This window comes from Anolis sagrei, chromosome X (genome assembly GCF_037176765.1).
Source record: "Anolis sagrei isolate rAnoSag1 chromosome X, rAnoSag1.mat, whole genome shotgun sequence".
Taxonomy (NCBI): Eukaryota; Metazoa; Chordata; class Lepidosauria; order Squamata; family Dactyloidae; genus Anolis; species Anolis sagrei.
The window spans coordinates 83,329,561-83,344,040 of record NC_090034.1 but is presented as its reverse complement, the minus strand read 5'-3'; the positions used below and the strand labels follow the sequence as shown (position 1 = coordinate 83,344,040).

General features: G+C 42.6%; 1 protein-coding gene across 1 annotated transcript in view; it reads left to right on the top strand.

Moving 5' to 3' along the window:
* LCK (LCK proto-oncogene, Src family tyrosine kinase) overlaps positions 1 to 12,050 on the top strand; it is a 28,211-nt gene extending 16,161 nt beyond the window's left edge. Inside the window, exons 5-12 of the mRNA XM_060784141.2 lie at positions 42 to 145; positions 1,125 to 1,274; positions 2,470 to 2,622; positions 3,787 to 3,966; positions 8,711 to 8,787; positions 9,041 to 9,194; positions 9,699 to 9,830; positions 11,323 to 12,050. Of these exons, the coding sequence (XP_060640124.2) occupies positions 42 to 145; positions 1,125 to 1,274; positions 2,470 to 2,622; positions 3,787 to 3,966; positions 8,711 to 8,787; positions 9,041 to 9,194; positions 9,699 to 9,830; positions 11,323 to 11,525 (1,153 nt within the window). The 3' untranslated portion in view covers positions 11,526 to 12,050. The remainder of the gene's footprint in view (positions 1 to 41; positions 146 to 1,124; positions 1,275 to 2,469; positions 2,623 to 3,786; positions 3,967 to 8,710; positions 8,788 to 9,040; positions 9,195 to 9,698; positions 9,831 to 11,322) is intronic.
* Positions 12,051 to 14,480: the final 2,430 nt, after the last annotated feature.

Genomic DNA, 14,480 nt, shown 5'->3' with positions numbered 1-14,480 from the left:
ACCAAACCTGACGATTGCTGTGCGTTGGTTGCTTCTTGCAGCTGGTTTTTCAAAGCGCTAAGCAGGAAGGATGCCGAGCGACAGCTCCTGACCGCGGGCAACACACACGGGGCCTTCCTCATCCGGGAGAGCGAATCGACCAAAGGTAACAGCAGAGAATTGCAAACAGGCCCAGTACTAGTATATGTATGTACTGATGCCTCACATGTAGGTGTGCATCTACATAGTAGAATTAATGCAGTTTAGCCCCACTTTAATTGCCATGGCTTCATGCTATGGAATTGTAAGAGTTGTACTTTGAGGCCCTATTAGGCCGAGAAGGCTCACTCATCATCATCATCATCATCATCATCATCATCAATAATATGTTGTTATTACTGTTAGGATATATACTTGACTTGTTATCTGCCAAAGGAGTAGTAGTAGTATTTTTATTGTTATTGTTAGGATTTATACCCAACTTTGTCTCTCCCTGGAGGCGAAAGGTCAGCGGTTCGAATATGGGGAGCAGGGTGAGCTCCTGCTGTTAGCCCCAACTTCTGCCAACCTGCAGTTCGAAAATATGCAAATGTGAGTAGATCAATAGGTACTGCTCCAGTGGGAAGGTAACAGCGCTCCATGCAGTCATGCCAGCCACATGACCTTGGAGGTGTCTATGGACAACGCTGGCACTTCGGCTTAGAAATTGAGATGAGCACCACCCCCCAGAGTCGGACACAACTAGACTTAATTTCAGGGGAAACCTTTACCTTTACTTGGCTCTGCCAAAGGAGTAGTAGTATTACACTAGGTAACATGATTTTTGTTCCTGGGTTATAAATGTCATTTCCTAATTGGTTTTTCTCATAAAAAGATGGAAAAAGTTTATTAAACTACAAAAACATCATTATTGTGGGAGGGACATCCTGCAGCACATTTTGCTCTAGTTTTTCAATGTCTCAACCAATACAACTTAGTTTGTGGCAGCCCCAAAAACAAAGTTACTGGAGCAGATCAACTACTTTCAAAGTAAGGACCACACAATTAAACAGGAAATAACACTTTCAAACCAGGAACAGATTTTTTCCCCAAAATATACAGTTTAAGTGATAGGGCATTGATGCTCTCCTTTGTGTGTGTTTCAGGCTCCTTCAGCCTCTCTGTCCGGGACTTTGACCAGGACCAAGGGGAAGTGGTGAAGCACTACAAGATCCGCAACATGGACAACGGTGGTTTCTACATCTCCCCGCGCATCACCTTCGACAGCCTCCACAACATGGTGGAGCATTATATGCGTAAGGCTGGCAGAGAAGGCCATGTGCCCCCTTGTCTCTGCCCCGTCTATGGGTTGGGATGTGGGCCATTAGATCATGCCCAGTTTTTACATCTAGCTGCATGGTCTATAGCAGTGGTTTCCAGCCTTTCCTGATATTATAATAATAATAATAGCACTATGTAACACGATTTTGTTCCCAAGTTATAAATGCCATTTCCTAATTGGGTTTATTATAAAAAACATGGGAAAAGTTAGTTAAATTGCAAATGCTTCATTTTTGTGCAGGAGGGATATCCTGCAGCACATTTTGCTCTAGTTTTTCAATGACTATCTCACCTGAGTCTCAACCAATGCAACCTAATTTAATTGTGGCAGGCACAAAAACAAAGTTTCTGGAGTACAGCAACTACTTGCAAAGTAAGTACTGCACAATTAAACAGGAATAACACTTTCAAACCAGGAACAGAATTGTTTTCAAATTTTGGTACATAGTGTATTATTATTATTATTATTAATAATAATAATAATAATAATAATAGCTGACACAATTTAAAGATCGAACTGCAAAGACTCTGGCACAAGTCAGTCAATGTGGTCCCAGTGGTAATCGGCACACTGGGTTTTTTTTTTTTTTGTCGTGTCAGGAGCGACTTGAGAAACTGCAAGTCACTTCTGGTGTGTGCAGTGCCTAAAGACCTTGGCCTGCACTTAAATACAATTGGCGCTGACAAAATTACCATCTGCCAGCTGCAAAAGGCCACCTTACTGGAATCTGCACGCATTATTCACCGATACATCACACAGTCCTAGACACTTGGGAAGTGTCCGACGTGTAATTCAATACAACAGCCCGCAAAGTGTCTGCTGTGGACTCATCTTGTGGTGTTTCTAATAATAATAATAATAATAAATTGGCCACTTTTCCTTAAGGCAGGGTACAACATAGTCGAAAACACATACCATAAAATACATATATTAAAACATTTGGGTGGAATAGTCCTGGTGAATCCTCTATCATCCCATTTTCTCAGGTGCCTTTCAAATGTCCCAGGTTCTCTTTCCTCCCGCTTCTTCCTCAGCTTTTTTCCATTGCCGCAAATCGAATTCAAATGCAAAACTGATTTCCACTCTAATAAGAACCAGATCTAAGCAGGAGTTCAAAAAGTACTTTTGGTGCATTCTTTCTCAAGCATCTCTTTCGACCCTTTTTGCAGGAAACACAGACGGTCTTTGCACCCGGCTGGGCAAACCCTGCCAGACCCAGAAGCCCCAGAAGCCTTGGTGGCAGGACGAATGGGAGGTGCCCCGAGAGAACCTCAAGTTGGAGGAGAAGCTGGGAGCAGGGCAATTTGGAGAGGTCTGGAAAGGTGAGTTGTGCACAAAAGTTTTGCTCTTTGGGGGACTGGATCCCATTTGAGACCCAGCATACAGTAAATCCAGTTGTCCCTCCACATGTGTGATTTCTAAATTAAGATTTTCAACAAAAAAAATGCAGCTTAAATCCACCCAATACAAAACCAGGGGTGTCCGAATATTGGGAGAACACTGCAGATGTTTCCTGTCAAGTTTGATCTGGATTATATGGCAGTAGAGATTTATATAATCTAGTACAAAGCAGATAATGTGGATTATCTGATTTAATAACTGGGATTATACGGCAGCGAAAAAGAGGCCTCATATAATCCAGTTCAAAAAAGATAATGTGGATCATCTGCTTTGATAATCTGGATTATATTGGGAAAAGAGAGGAAACGGGAAATAAAAGGGAAATAAAAGAAGCAATAATAGAATGTGCACAAGCAGTAATAGTATTAGAGTGTAAAGATAAATCAAAATGGACAGTAAATAAATGGTACCAATATATGGTGAAGTAAATGGAATTTGAAATTATGAATGTGAAATTAAATGATTTAAAAATAAATGAAAATAGAATGAGAGAAATGGAAGATAGATGGATAAGGGTAAAGAACTGTATTATGAATCATTCCGGAGATCAAGCCATAAGAAATAAGATACAAATGTTATAGTATACAGGATGGAAATGTATAAAGATAAAGATATAATGATTGTCTCAAAAAGAAATGAATATGTGGAAGATAATAATCCTCATGTTGGTGGTGGGAATTGTAAATGTTTTGTGTGTACACTGTATGTATTTTTTGTACTGTAAAAATAAATATTCGTTTAAAAAAAAGATAATCTGGATTATATGGCAGTATAGACCCAGCCTCATATAATCTAATTCAAAGCAGATACTGTGGATCGTCTGCTTTGATAATCTAGATCATCAAAGGGCCCTTCCACACAGCCATATAACCCAGAATATTAAGGCAGATAATCCACAATATCTGCTCTGAACTGGGTTATGTGCGTCATCACTACCATATAATCCAGTTCTATAGGGATTTTATACAACTGTGTAGAAGGGGCCTTTGTCATCCTGATGGATTGTTGGTGGTGTCTCTTGTCTAGAAAATACCGTTTTTCTTCTCTTCCAATGTTTGACCAGATTGCTCTGTCTTCCTTGGCAGGGATTTACAACGGCCACACCAAGGTGGCCATCAAAAGCCTGAAGCAGGGCAGCATGTCCCCTGAAGCCTTCTTGGCAGAGGCCAACCTCATGAAGAAGCTGCGTCACCCGCGCCTGGTGCGCCTCTATGCGGTGGTCACCCAGAGGCCCATGTACATCATCACAGAGTTCATGGAGAAAGGTGACACGATCAAACAACATTTCTTACTTTTTGCAGTCTGTTCTGTGTGACTCTAGCAATGGCGACCAGAGTCCCTTCCATAGTTGAGATGGCCAACCCAGTCTGGGCATTAGTCTGAACTTGAATATATCCACCCAAGTACTTACTTACTTACTTAGGCGATCCCTCGTAGTCCGAGGATGATAGCCCTCCAAGTTCGTTGTCCTGAGGGTGGGTTCGTAGGTGGCTGTGGAGCCCTATTCTTGACCTGCATCTTCTCCCACAATGAGGGCATTGGTTTCCAGGTGGAAGGCGGTCTCAGTCGGGGTTGGCTTGACGCGCCTTCCTCTTGGCACGTTTCTCTCTTTCACCCTCCATTCGTGCCTCTTCAAATTCTGCAGCACTGCTGGTCACAGCTGACCTCCAGCTGGAGCTCTCAAGGGCCAGGGCTTCCCAGTTCTCAGTGTCTATGCCAGAGTTTTTAAGGTTGGCTTTGAGCCCATCTTTCAATCTCTTTTCCTGTCCACCAACATTCCGTTTTCCGTTCTTCGAGTTCGGAGTAGAGCAACTGCTTTGGGAGACGGTGGTCGGGCATCCGGACAACGTGGCTGGTCCAGAGGAGCTGATGGCGGAGGACCATTGCTTCAATACTGGTGGTCTTTGCTTCTTCCAGCACGCTGACGTTTGTCTCCCTGTCTTTCCAAGAGATTTGCAGGATTTTCCAGAGGCAGCGCTGATGGAATCATTCTAGGAGTTGCATGAGACGTCTGTAGACAGTCCACGTTTCGCAGGCATATATCAGGGTTGGGAGGACAATAGCTTTATAGACAAGCACCTTGGTATCCCTAGGGATGTCCCTGCCCTCAAACACTCTCTGCTTCATTCAGAAAAATGCTGCACTCGCAGAGCTCAGGTGGTGTTGTATTTCGGTGTCGATGTTGACTTTGGTAGAGAAGTGGCTGCCTAGGTAGCGGAAATGGTCAACATTTTCTAATGTTACACCATTAAGCTGTATCGCTGGCATTGGAGAGGGGTTGGCTGGTGTCTGCTGGAACAGCACTTTGGTTTTCTCAATGTTCAATGGCAGGCCGAGCTTCTCGTATGCTTCTGCGAAGGTGTTTAGAGTGGCTTGTAGATCTTCTGAATGCACACAGACGTTGTCAAGTAAGGCCTGCACAATTAAACAGGAAATAACACATTTAAACCAGGAACAGAATTCTTTTCAAATTGTGTGACATGTGTAATAGTTTTGTGTCTCTCTACAATGGCAACTGGTATCCCCTTTGTTGGTGGGATAGCCAACCCGCTCCAGGCATTAGTCCGAACTTTAATGGATCCACCCAAGGTGTTGAGCCTCACAAAGTTTTGCTTGTCTCTTGCAATGGTGACTGGTGCCCTTTTGTCATTGGGACAACCGACCCACTCCATGCATAAGTCCAAATTGGAATGGATCCATCCAGGACTGACCATCCCAACAGGGAGCTGGACTAGTTGGCCCTTGTGGTCTCTTCCAACTCCATTCTGTGATTCTAGGCACCGAGCCTGGTAATAGTTTTAGGCAATTCTATCAATGGTGAATAATGCTCCTTTAGGCTTTGGGGTGGTCAACCTACTCTGGGCATTAATCTGAATTTTATTGGATCCATCCAAGGTGCTAAGCTTGAATTAGATTTGTGTGTCTCTATCAGTGGTGACTGGTTCCCCTTTCATTGTTGGGACAGTCAACCTAGGCAGTATCTATGGCTCCTGCACATTGCCATATAAAATCCAGATTATCAGTTTTGAACTGGATTATATGGCAGTGTACACTCAGGACCTTCTACATTGCCATATAAAATCCAGATTATCTGATTTGGATTATGCAGCAGTGTAGACTCAGGCCCCTGCTATACTGACATAAATTCCAGATTATCTGCTTTGAACTGGATTATTTTGCAGTTTAGACTCAGGCCCTTCTACACTACCATATAATCCAGATCAAACTGGATAATTTGGATTTTATATGGCAGTATAGAAGGGGCCTCATATAATCTAGTTAAAATCAGATAATCTGGATTATCTGCTTTGATAATCTAGATTATATGGCAATGTAGAAGGGGCCTCAGGCCGGATCTACACTGCCATATAATCTGGATTATTAAATCAGATAATCCACATTATCTGCTTTGATTATGACGCCTCTTCTACACTGCCATATAATCCACATTATCTACTTTGAACTGGATGGTATGAGGCCCCTTCTAAACTGCAATATAATCCACATTATCTGCTTTGAACTCAGTTATATGAGTCTACCCTGCCATATAATCCAGTTCAAAGCAGATAATCTGGATGCTATATGGCAGTGTAGATGGGGCCTCCTATAATCCAGTTAAAAGCAGATAATGCGGAATTATCTGCTTTGATAGAATGGATCATATGGTCGTGTAGATCTAGCCCCAGGATCCCATGGTAGTTGAAGTGGTTATCAAACTGCATTAATTCTGCAGTGTAGATGCACCTATAATGGTCTATTTTCCGCTCTTCTTCCTCCATCAAGAGCCAAGAGAGTTATTTTGGAAGTATCTTTGCCAAATAGAGGCCGGGACCCAATTTTGCTGAACTTGGTCCAGGGCAGCAGAGGAAGTGAAGGAAGTGAAAGACTGTTGTGACACATCGCTGCAAAGTTGCAGAAATAGATGGGGATCCGGGAGTGGTTTCCTGCCTTTCAAAGACTCTGGGCTCCATTGCCACTAGTTCCAGAAATATACGAGTTCCTCTAAATGTATTATTACTGGCATTTAGTGCGGGGTGCAATAAACTGGGAGAGGGGGCTATCTAGTTTTTAAATGTGCTTTTAATACCATTTTACTTCATTTTTTTTAACTTTTATACACCTGGCAGAAACATTTAGATCGAGATGTATTCACTTCAATGTATTGTCAAAGGCTTTCATGGCCGGAATCACTGGGTTGTTGTAGGTTTTTCTGGGCTATATGGCCATGGTCTAGAGGCATTCTCTCCTGACATTTCAGGAACCAGAGAAGTCAGCCAGAGCAGAGCACCTGATGAACCAACCTGGACACAGCATATTATTTGAGAACACAGAAATGCTGGACCACTCTCACAACCACCATGTCAGACTACACAGAGAAGCCATTGAAATCCACAAGCATGTGGACAATTTCAACAGAAAGGAGGAAACCATGAAAATGAACAAAATCTGGCTACCAATATTAAAAAAACTCTAAAATTACAACAGCAAAACAACAGAGAGTAAACAATCAGGCACATCTAATCACCTCTCAACAAAAGATTCCCCCAGGCACTGCCAAGCCATCAAATGCTAATTAAGGTGGTCAGTTGAAATATTCACACCTAGCTCCAGCAGACATGAGTCCTTTGTCCCACCCTGGTCATTCCACAGATATATAAACCTTTTTTTCCTAGTTCCAACAGACCTCACTACCTCTGAGGATGCTTGCCATAGATGGAGGTGAAACGTCAGGAGAAAATGCCTCTAGAACATGGCCATATAGCCCAGAAAAACCTACAACAACCCACTGTATTCACTTTGTTTTTAAATTCTATTGTGTCTTGTTAGTGTGAGCCGCCATGAGTCCCTATGTCTAATAATAATAATAATAATAATAATAATAATAATAATAGAATTGATGCAGATTAACTTCCAGTGCTATGAATCATATTGCTACTGCTATTATTATTATTATAGTTATTGTTATGATTGCATCTACACTGTCATCTAGTTCAGATTATCAAAGCAGATAATCCACATTACCTGATACGAACTGGATTGCATGAGTCTACACTGCCATATAATCCAGTTCTGGATTATATGACATCATAGAAAGGGCCTGTGACTTACCCATTGCTTTAGAAAAGGCACTCTGCATATACTCAGAGGCACAATAGACACCCCCATGTCTGCATCAAAACTTTCAATGTTATGGACCATATTATTACTACTACTACTACTATTGTTGTTATTGTTATTATTGCATTTCTAGAGTTGTAGTCTTCCCCCACCCCACCCCCCAAAAAACAAACCCTAAGTTCTTGTTGACTTAAACTTTATAAAAAAGCACTCTGCATTTGCTCAGAGACACTGTGGAACACCTCCATGACTGCATCATAACTTCCAATGCTATGGACCATATTATTATTACTACTACTACTATTATAGTTGTTGTTATTGTTATTATTGTTATTGCATTTCTAAATGCGTAGTCCTTAAAAGAAACTAAGATCTTGTTGACTTAGATTCCTTCAGCCTATACTAAACTAACTAACTGCTCCTTGTTGACGACTTGAGACTTGGGCAGTGTGGGTTTGAATTCCAACACCCACCACTATATAAAAGGCACTCTGCATATGCTCAGAGGCACTGTGGACACCCCCATGTCTGCATCACAACTTACAATGCTTTTATGGTTTTAACCTGAATTGTTTTTAATATTGATGATGTTTAATAGTGTATATATATTTGTATATTTTAAGTTGTACTGCAATGCTTTTAATTGAGAGCCACTTTGAGTCTTGCATGGAGAGAAAAAGCGGGATATAAATACCGTAATAATAATAATAATATGGATTGTCGTTAATATTCATATTATTACATTTCTCATGTTGCATTCCCCAAAATAAACTAAACTCTCTTGGCGATGTCAGCTTTATAAAAAGCACTCTGCATTTGCTTAGAGGAATTGTGGACACCCCCATGCCTGTATTACTCACTTTACTATATGATTTCTTTCCCTCTCCATAGGGAACTTGGTGGATTTCCTCAAAGGCCCCGAAGGCAGCCGGCTGACCATCTATAAACTGCTGGACATGTCTGCTCAGGTATTAATTCTATAGTGTAGACGGACTCTTTTCTGTCAGCATTTTTTTGAGACGGGGGAGCAAGTTTGCCTAGTTTGCCTGAATGTTCCTGACTACAGTGTCCATCAGCCACATCCCCCATCTCAAAATGGGAGTTCTCACCCCATCATTTCAATCAAACCAAACATTCATTATGAGCTACACATTCCTGGGAGGGCTTTTGAGACTGTAAAAATATGGTTATTTCAACAAGCCACCCTCTTTCCCCATAAAGATTGCAGAAGGCATGGCTTTCCTGGAGAAGAAAAACTACATCCATCGGGATCTAAGAGCTGCAAACATCTTGGTGTCGGAGGCGATTTGCTGCAAAATTGCCGATTTCGGATTGGCCCGGCTCATCGAGGATGATGAATACACGGCGCAGGAAGGTGGGTCTGCACTATAGAATTACTGCAGTTTGACCACACTTTAACTTCCAGGGCTCAATGCTATGGAAGCCTGGGAATTGGAATTTAATGAGGCAACAGCCCTCTTTGGCAGAGAAAGCAGAAGACCTTGCAAAACTACAGCTCCCAAGATTCCGTAGCATTGAGTTATAATAGTTCAAGCAGAGCCAAACTGCATTAATTGAACTCTGTTTGTGCCCAGAGGCATTTAATTTATTCTGTCCTAAGTTACCTGAGTTGTTCCAAAACCATCTCCCAACAATACAACTGGGGTTTTTTGCTCAGATTGTGACACTTTTCATAAGGATATGCAAAACAATATATTTTTCCCTCCTGGGCCATAGAAAAGTTCGAAAGTTAGTGTAATCTGATGGAGACAGAGTGCCTTCTTGTGGCCAGAATTCAAAAAGAGTAGAATACAAAATTCATTTTTAATAATAATAATAATAATAATAATAATAATACTAACAATCTTGTTTATTCCAGGTGCCAAGTTCCCCATTAAGTGGACAGCTCCGGAGGCCATCAATTATGGGACGTTCACCATCAAATCTGATGTCTGGTCCTTTGGGATCCTGCTGACCGAAATCATCACTTATGGCCGGATTCCTTATCCAGGTTGGACCTTTTCAGCAGTAAAACACAGGCGGATAATCTGGATTTTATATGACAATGCAGATGGGGCCTGAGAGGCTGGATCTACACTGCTCTATAAAATCCAGATGATCAATTTTTGGATTATATGGCAGTGTAGACTCATATAATACAGACCAAGGCAGATAATGTGGATTATCTGACTTGATAATATGGATTATCTGACAATGTAGAAGGGGCCCGAGGGCCCGTCCGCACAGTCATATAACCCAGAATATCGAGACAAAAAAAATCCCACAATATCTGCTTTGAATTTAGTTATCTGAGTCCACACTGCCATATATTCCAGTTCAAAGCAGATCTTGTGGGATTTTATTCAACTGCGTGGAAAGAGCCTACACTGCCATATAATCCAGTTCAAATAAGATAATGTGGACTTTATATGGCAGTGTAGAAGGGGCCTGAGTGTTTACTGTACAGGCAGTCCCAAAGTTAAAGACAAGAGAGGTTCTGTAAGTTTGTTCTTAAGTTGAATTAGTTTGTAAATTGGAACAGGGGCATTCTGTAAGTGTAACCCCAGCCTGCCTGCCTGCCTGCCTGCCTGCCTGCCTATCTATCTATCTATCTATCTATCTATCTATCTATCTATCTATCTAGACATCTATCTAAGCTTTGGATCACATTTGGAAGGGTTCACACTCTTGTGGTGTTTCCTTTGCTGTCTGTGCCCCTGTTCAGAAGATTCTGTGGTGGAATGAAAATCAGGCGTAGTTCACTTTTTACCAGTCCAAATGCTGTCTTGCCAGAGAAAAGATATGTCATGCAGATGGTCAGTAAAGAACAACATATATACAGTCGTGTAAACAGTTGCATTGACTCACACTATGTCCTGTGAGAGAGATTCAAAATGGTCCTTAAGTGACCCTCTTCCATCAACTCAGAAGCAAAATCTGTTTCTCTGCAAGCTCTTGCACAGCTAACAGCTTAAATATGTAGCTGTTGCCAAAACTCCCAGGCTCAGCTAGTTTCTTCGGTGTAGCCCAACCAATCAGCTCCATGCTTTGCATTTTTCAGTTAACACACTCACCAACTGATTTTTACATGGTCAGTGGTTCTCAACCTGGGGTCCCCAGATGTTTTTGGCCTTCAATTCCCAGAAATCCTAACAGCTGGTAAACTGGCTGGGATTTCTGGGAGTTGTAGGTCCAAAACATCTGGGGACCCCAGGTTGAGAACTACTGCAACAGATTCTGTTTTATTTTCTGTCCCTGTGAGAATTGGATTTTAGAAAATGTGGCTTGTTGTGGAAACAAGGACTGACCCTAAAGCTTCAGTGGAGACCCCTTCCCCCCCTGATAATAACTCTTTTAGGAATTGATTTTCCTTTTGAGAGGTAGATGTCTCTCACTTCATGTTGTCCCAGCCCTGTTCTTCTCTAGGAGTCAGATGTTTGTAACTCAGGGATGACCTGTATTTGCCTCCAGCACTTTTCCTTATCCTTTCCTTGTGTCTCCAGGGATGAGCAACCCAGAGGTCATCCAGAACCTGGAGCGGGGCTACCGGATGCCACCCCCGGAGAACTGCCCGCCTGAGCTTTTCCAGCTGATGCTCCAGTGCTGGAAGGACAGCCCCGAGCAGCGGCCCACCTTTGAGTTCCTGAAAGGGGTCCTGGAAGACTTTTTCACTGCCACTGAAGGGCAATATGAGCAGCAGGTCTGAACAGATGGAGGGCCACTGCCTGAACCTTAAGACAACATTTCCCCATCATCTGCTCCCTCCTGGGATGGCATCATTGAAAGGATGCTGGATGGAACCCATTTATCTGGAACCCATGGCGGACGGGATCTTTTAGGGCAGGAAGCCCATCCTCTTGGTCCTAGGGTGCATTTACACTGTGGAATGAATGCTGTTCGATGCCACTTTCACTGCCATGGCTCAATGCTTAATAGGGTCTTGGGACTTCTCGTTCGGTGAAAGATTGGGTACATCTACACTGTAGAATGAATGCAGTTTGACCCTGCTTAAATTGCCATGGCTACGGGGTCCTGAGAGTTATAGTTTAGTAATGTTTTAGTGTTGCCCAGGTTTCGCTGCTTTTTTCCCTTCTTTCTCTTTCCTCCCCTTATACCTTCCCTCCTTTTCCTTCCTTCCATCCATCCAACCTTTCTTCCTTTCTTTCTCTCCTTCCCTGCCTTCTTTCCCCTCTTTCTTTTTCTCTTCTTTTCTCTTATCTTTCTTCCCTCCCTTATTTTCTCTCCTTTCCTCTTCCTACCTCTTTCTTTCTTACACTCCCTCCCTTCTCCTTACCTTTCTCTTCCTTCCTTCTTCTTTCTTTCCCCTCCCTCTTTTCCTTTTTCTTCCCTTGCTTGCTTGCTTGCTTGCTTGCTTCCTTCCTTCCTTCCTTCCTTCCTTCCTTCCTTCCTTCCTCTCTCTTTCTTCCCCCTCCCTCTCTTCTCCTTTCATTTTCTTTTCTCTTCCTTCTTTCTTCTTTTTCACACTCCTTCCTTGCCATCTCCTTTCCTTTTTTTCCTCCCTCCCTCCCTTTTTCTTTCTTTCCCCTCCATCTCGTCTCCTTTTTTTGCTTTTTTCTTCTTTCCTTCCTTCTTTTTTCTTCCCCCTCCCTCTCTTCTCCTTTCATTTTATTTTCTCTTCCTTCTTCCTTCTTTCTCACACTCCTTCCCTGCCATCTCCTTTCCTTTTTCCTTTCCCTTCCTTCCTTCCTTCCGTCCATCCTTCCTTTTTCTTTCTTTCTTTCCCCTCCATCTCGTCTGCTTTTTTGCTTTTTTGCTTTTTTCTTCCTTCCTTCCTTCCTTCCTTCCTTCCTTCCTTCCTTCTACTTTCTTCCCCCTCCCTGTCTTCTCCTTTCCCTTTTTTCCTCTTCCTTGCTTTTTCTTTCTCCCACTCTCCCTTCTCCTTTGCTTTATCTTCCTTCTTTCCTTTTTCTTTCTTCAGCCTCAGTCCCTCCCTTCCCCTCTCCTTTCTTTTTCTCCTCCTTCCATTTTCTTTCTCCCCTCTCTCCCTCCCTTCCCCTCTCCTTTATTTTTCTCTCCCTTCCTTTTACTTTCTCCTCCCCCTCCTTCCCTTGCTTCTCCTTTCCTTTCCTTTCTCTTCCCTTTTCTTTCTTCCCCCTTCCTCCCTTCTTTTTTCCTTTCTTTTTATTTTCCTTCCTTTTACGTTCTCCCTTCCCTCGCTTCTCTTTTCCTTTTATTTTTTCCTTCTTTTTTCATTCTTCCCTCCTCCTTTCACTTCTTTTATCTTCCTTCCTTTTTCTTTCTCCCCCCCCCCGACCCTTTCCTTTTTCTCTTCCTTTATTCCTTTTTCTCCCCCTCCCTCCGTTCCTTCTCCATGTCCTTCTTTTTGTCTTCCTTCGTTTTTCTTTCTTCTCTCTCCCTCCAGTTGTTCCCCTTTCCCTTCTTTTTTTCTTCCTTCGTTTTACTTTCTTCCCTCTCCCTCCCTTCCTTATCCTTTTCTTTCTTTTTCTCTTCCTTCCTTTTTATTTCTCCCCTGCCTCTTTCCTTTTTCTCTTCCTTCATTCCTTTTTCTTTCTCTCCCTCCCTCCGTTTTCTTTCTTCCCTCTCCTTCCATTTGTTCCCCTTTACCTCCTTTTCCCTCTTCTTTCATTTTTCTTTCTTCCCTCTCCCTTCCTTCCTTATCCTTTCATTCTTTTTGTCTTGCTTCCTTTTTCTTTCTTCTACCTTCCCTCTCTTCTTCTTTCACTTCTTCCCCCTCTCTTCTCCTTTCTTTTTCCTTCCTTTCTTCCTTCCTTCTTCCCTTCCCCTATATACATGTCACCTTTCTTTCCCAGTGATAACAGAGAGCCACTTCACCTAGCAGGAGCCAGTCCAGTGACATCACAGGGGGCCACTTCACCTAGCAACAAATTTTGTGGTACAAACATGTAAACATACATAGCTACATACTTTGACTTAAATATATATATTTAGACTGGGTACATCTAAACTGCTGAATGAATGCAGTGTGGCTCTACCTTACTTGCTGTGGCTTAATGCTATTGAATCCAGGGAGTTGTAGCTTGACACTAGGCATGGGCAAACCTTGCCCCTCCTGGTGTTTTGGACTTCAACTCCCACAATTCCTAACAGCCTACCGGCTGTTAGGAATTGTGGGAGTTGGAGTCCAAAACACCTGGAGGGGCGAGGTTTGCCCATGCCTAGTGTCAAGCTACAACTAGTGTCAAGCTCCCTGGATTCAATTCCTACCGGCTGTTAGGAATTGTGGGAGTTGGAGTCCAAAAACATCTGGAGGGCCAAAGTTTGCCCAATCCTAGTGTCAAGCTACAACTAGTGTCAAGCTCCCTGGATTCAATTCCTACCGGCTGTTAGGAATTGTGGGAGTTGGAGTCCAAAACACCTGGAGGGCCAAAGTTTGCCCATGACTGATTTACACTGCAGAATGAATGCAGTTTGACCCACTTGAACTGCCAAGGCTCAATGCTAAGGGATCCTGGGATTTGTAGTTTGGGAAGGCACCAGTATTCATTGGCAGGGAAGGCTAAAGACCTTGTGAAACTACAACTCTCAAGATCCCATGGACTTGATCCATCTTGGTTCAAGTGATGTCACACTGCATTAATGCCAATATGTAGACGTTTGCAAATCTCTCCTGCAAAGAAAGGAGATTCCATCTGAACATTAGTAAGAACTTCCTGACTGT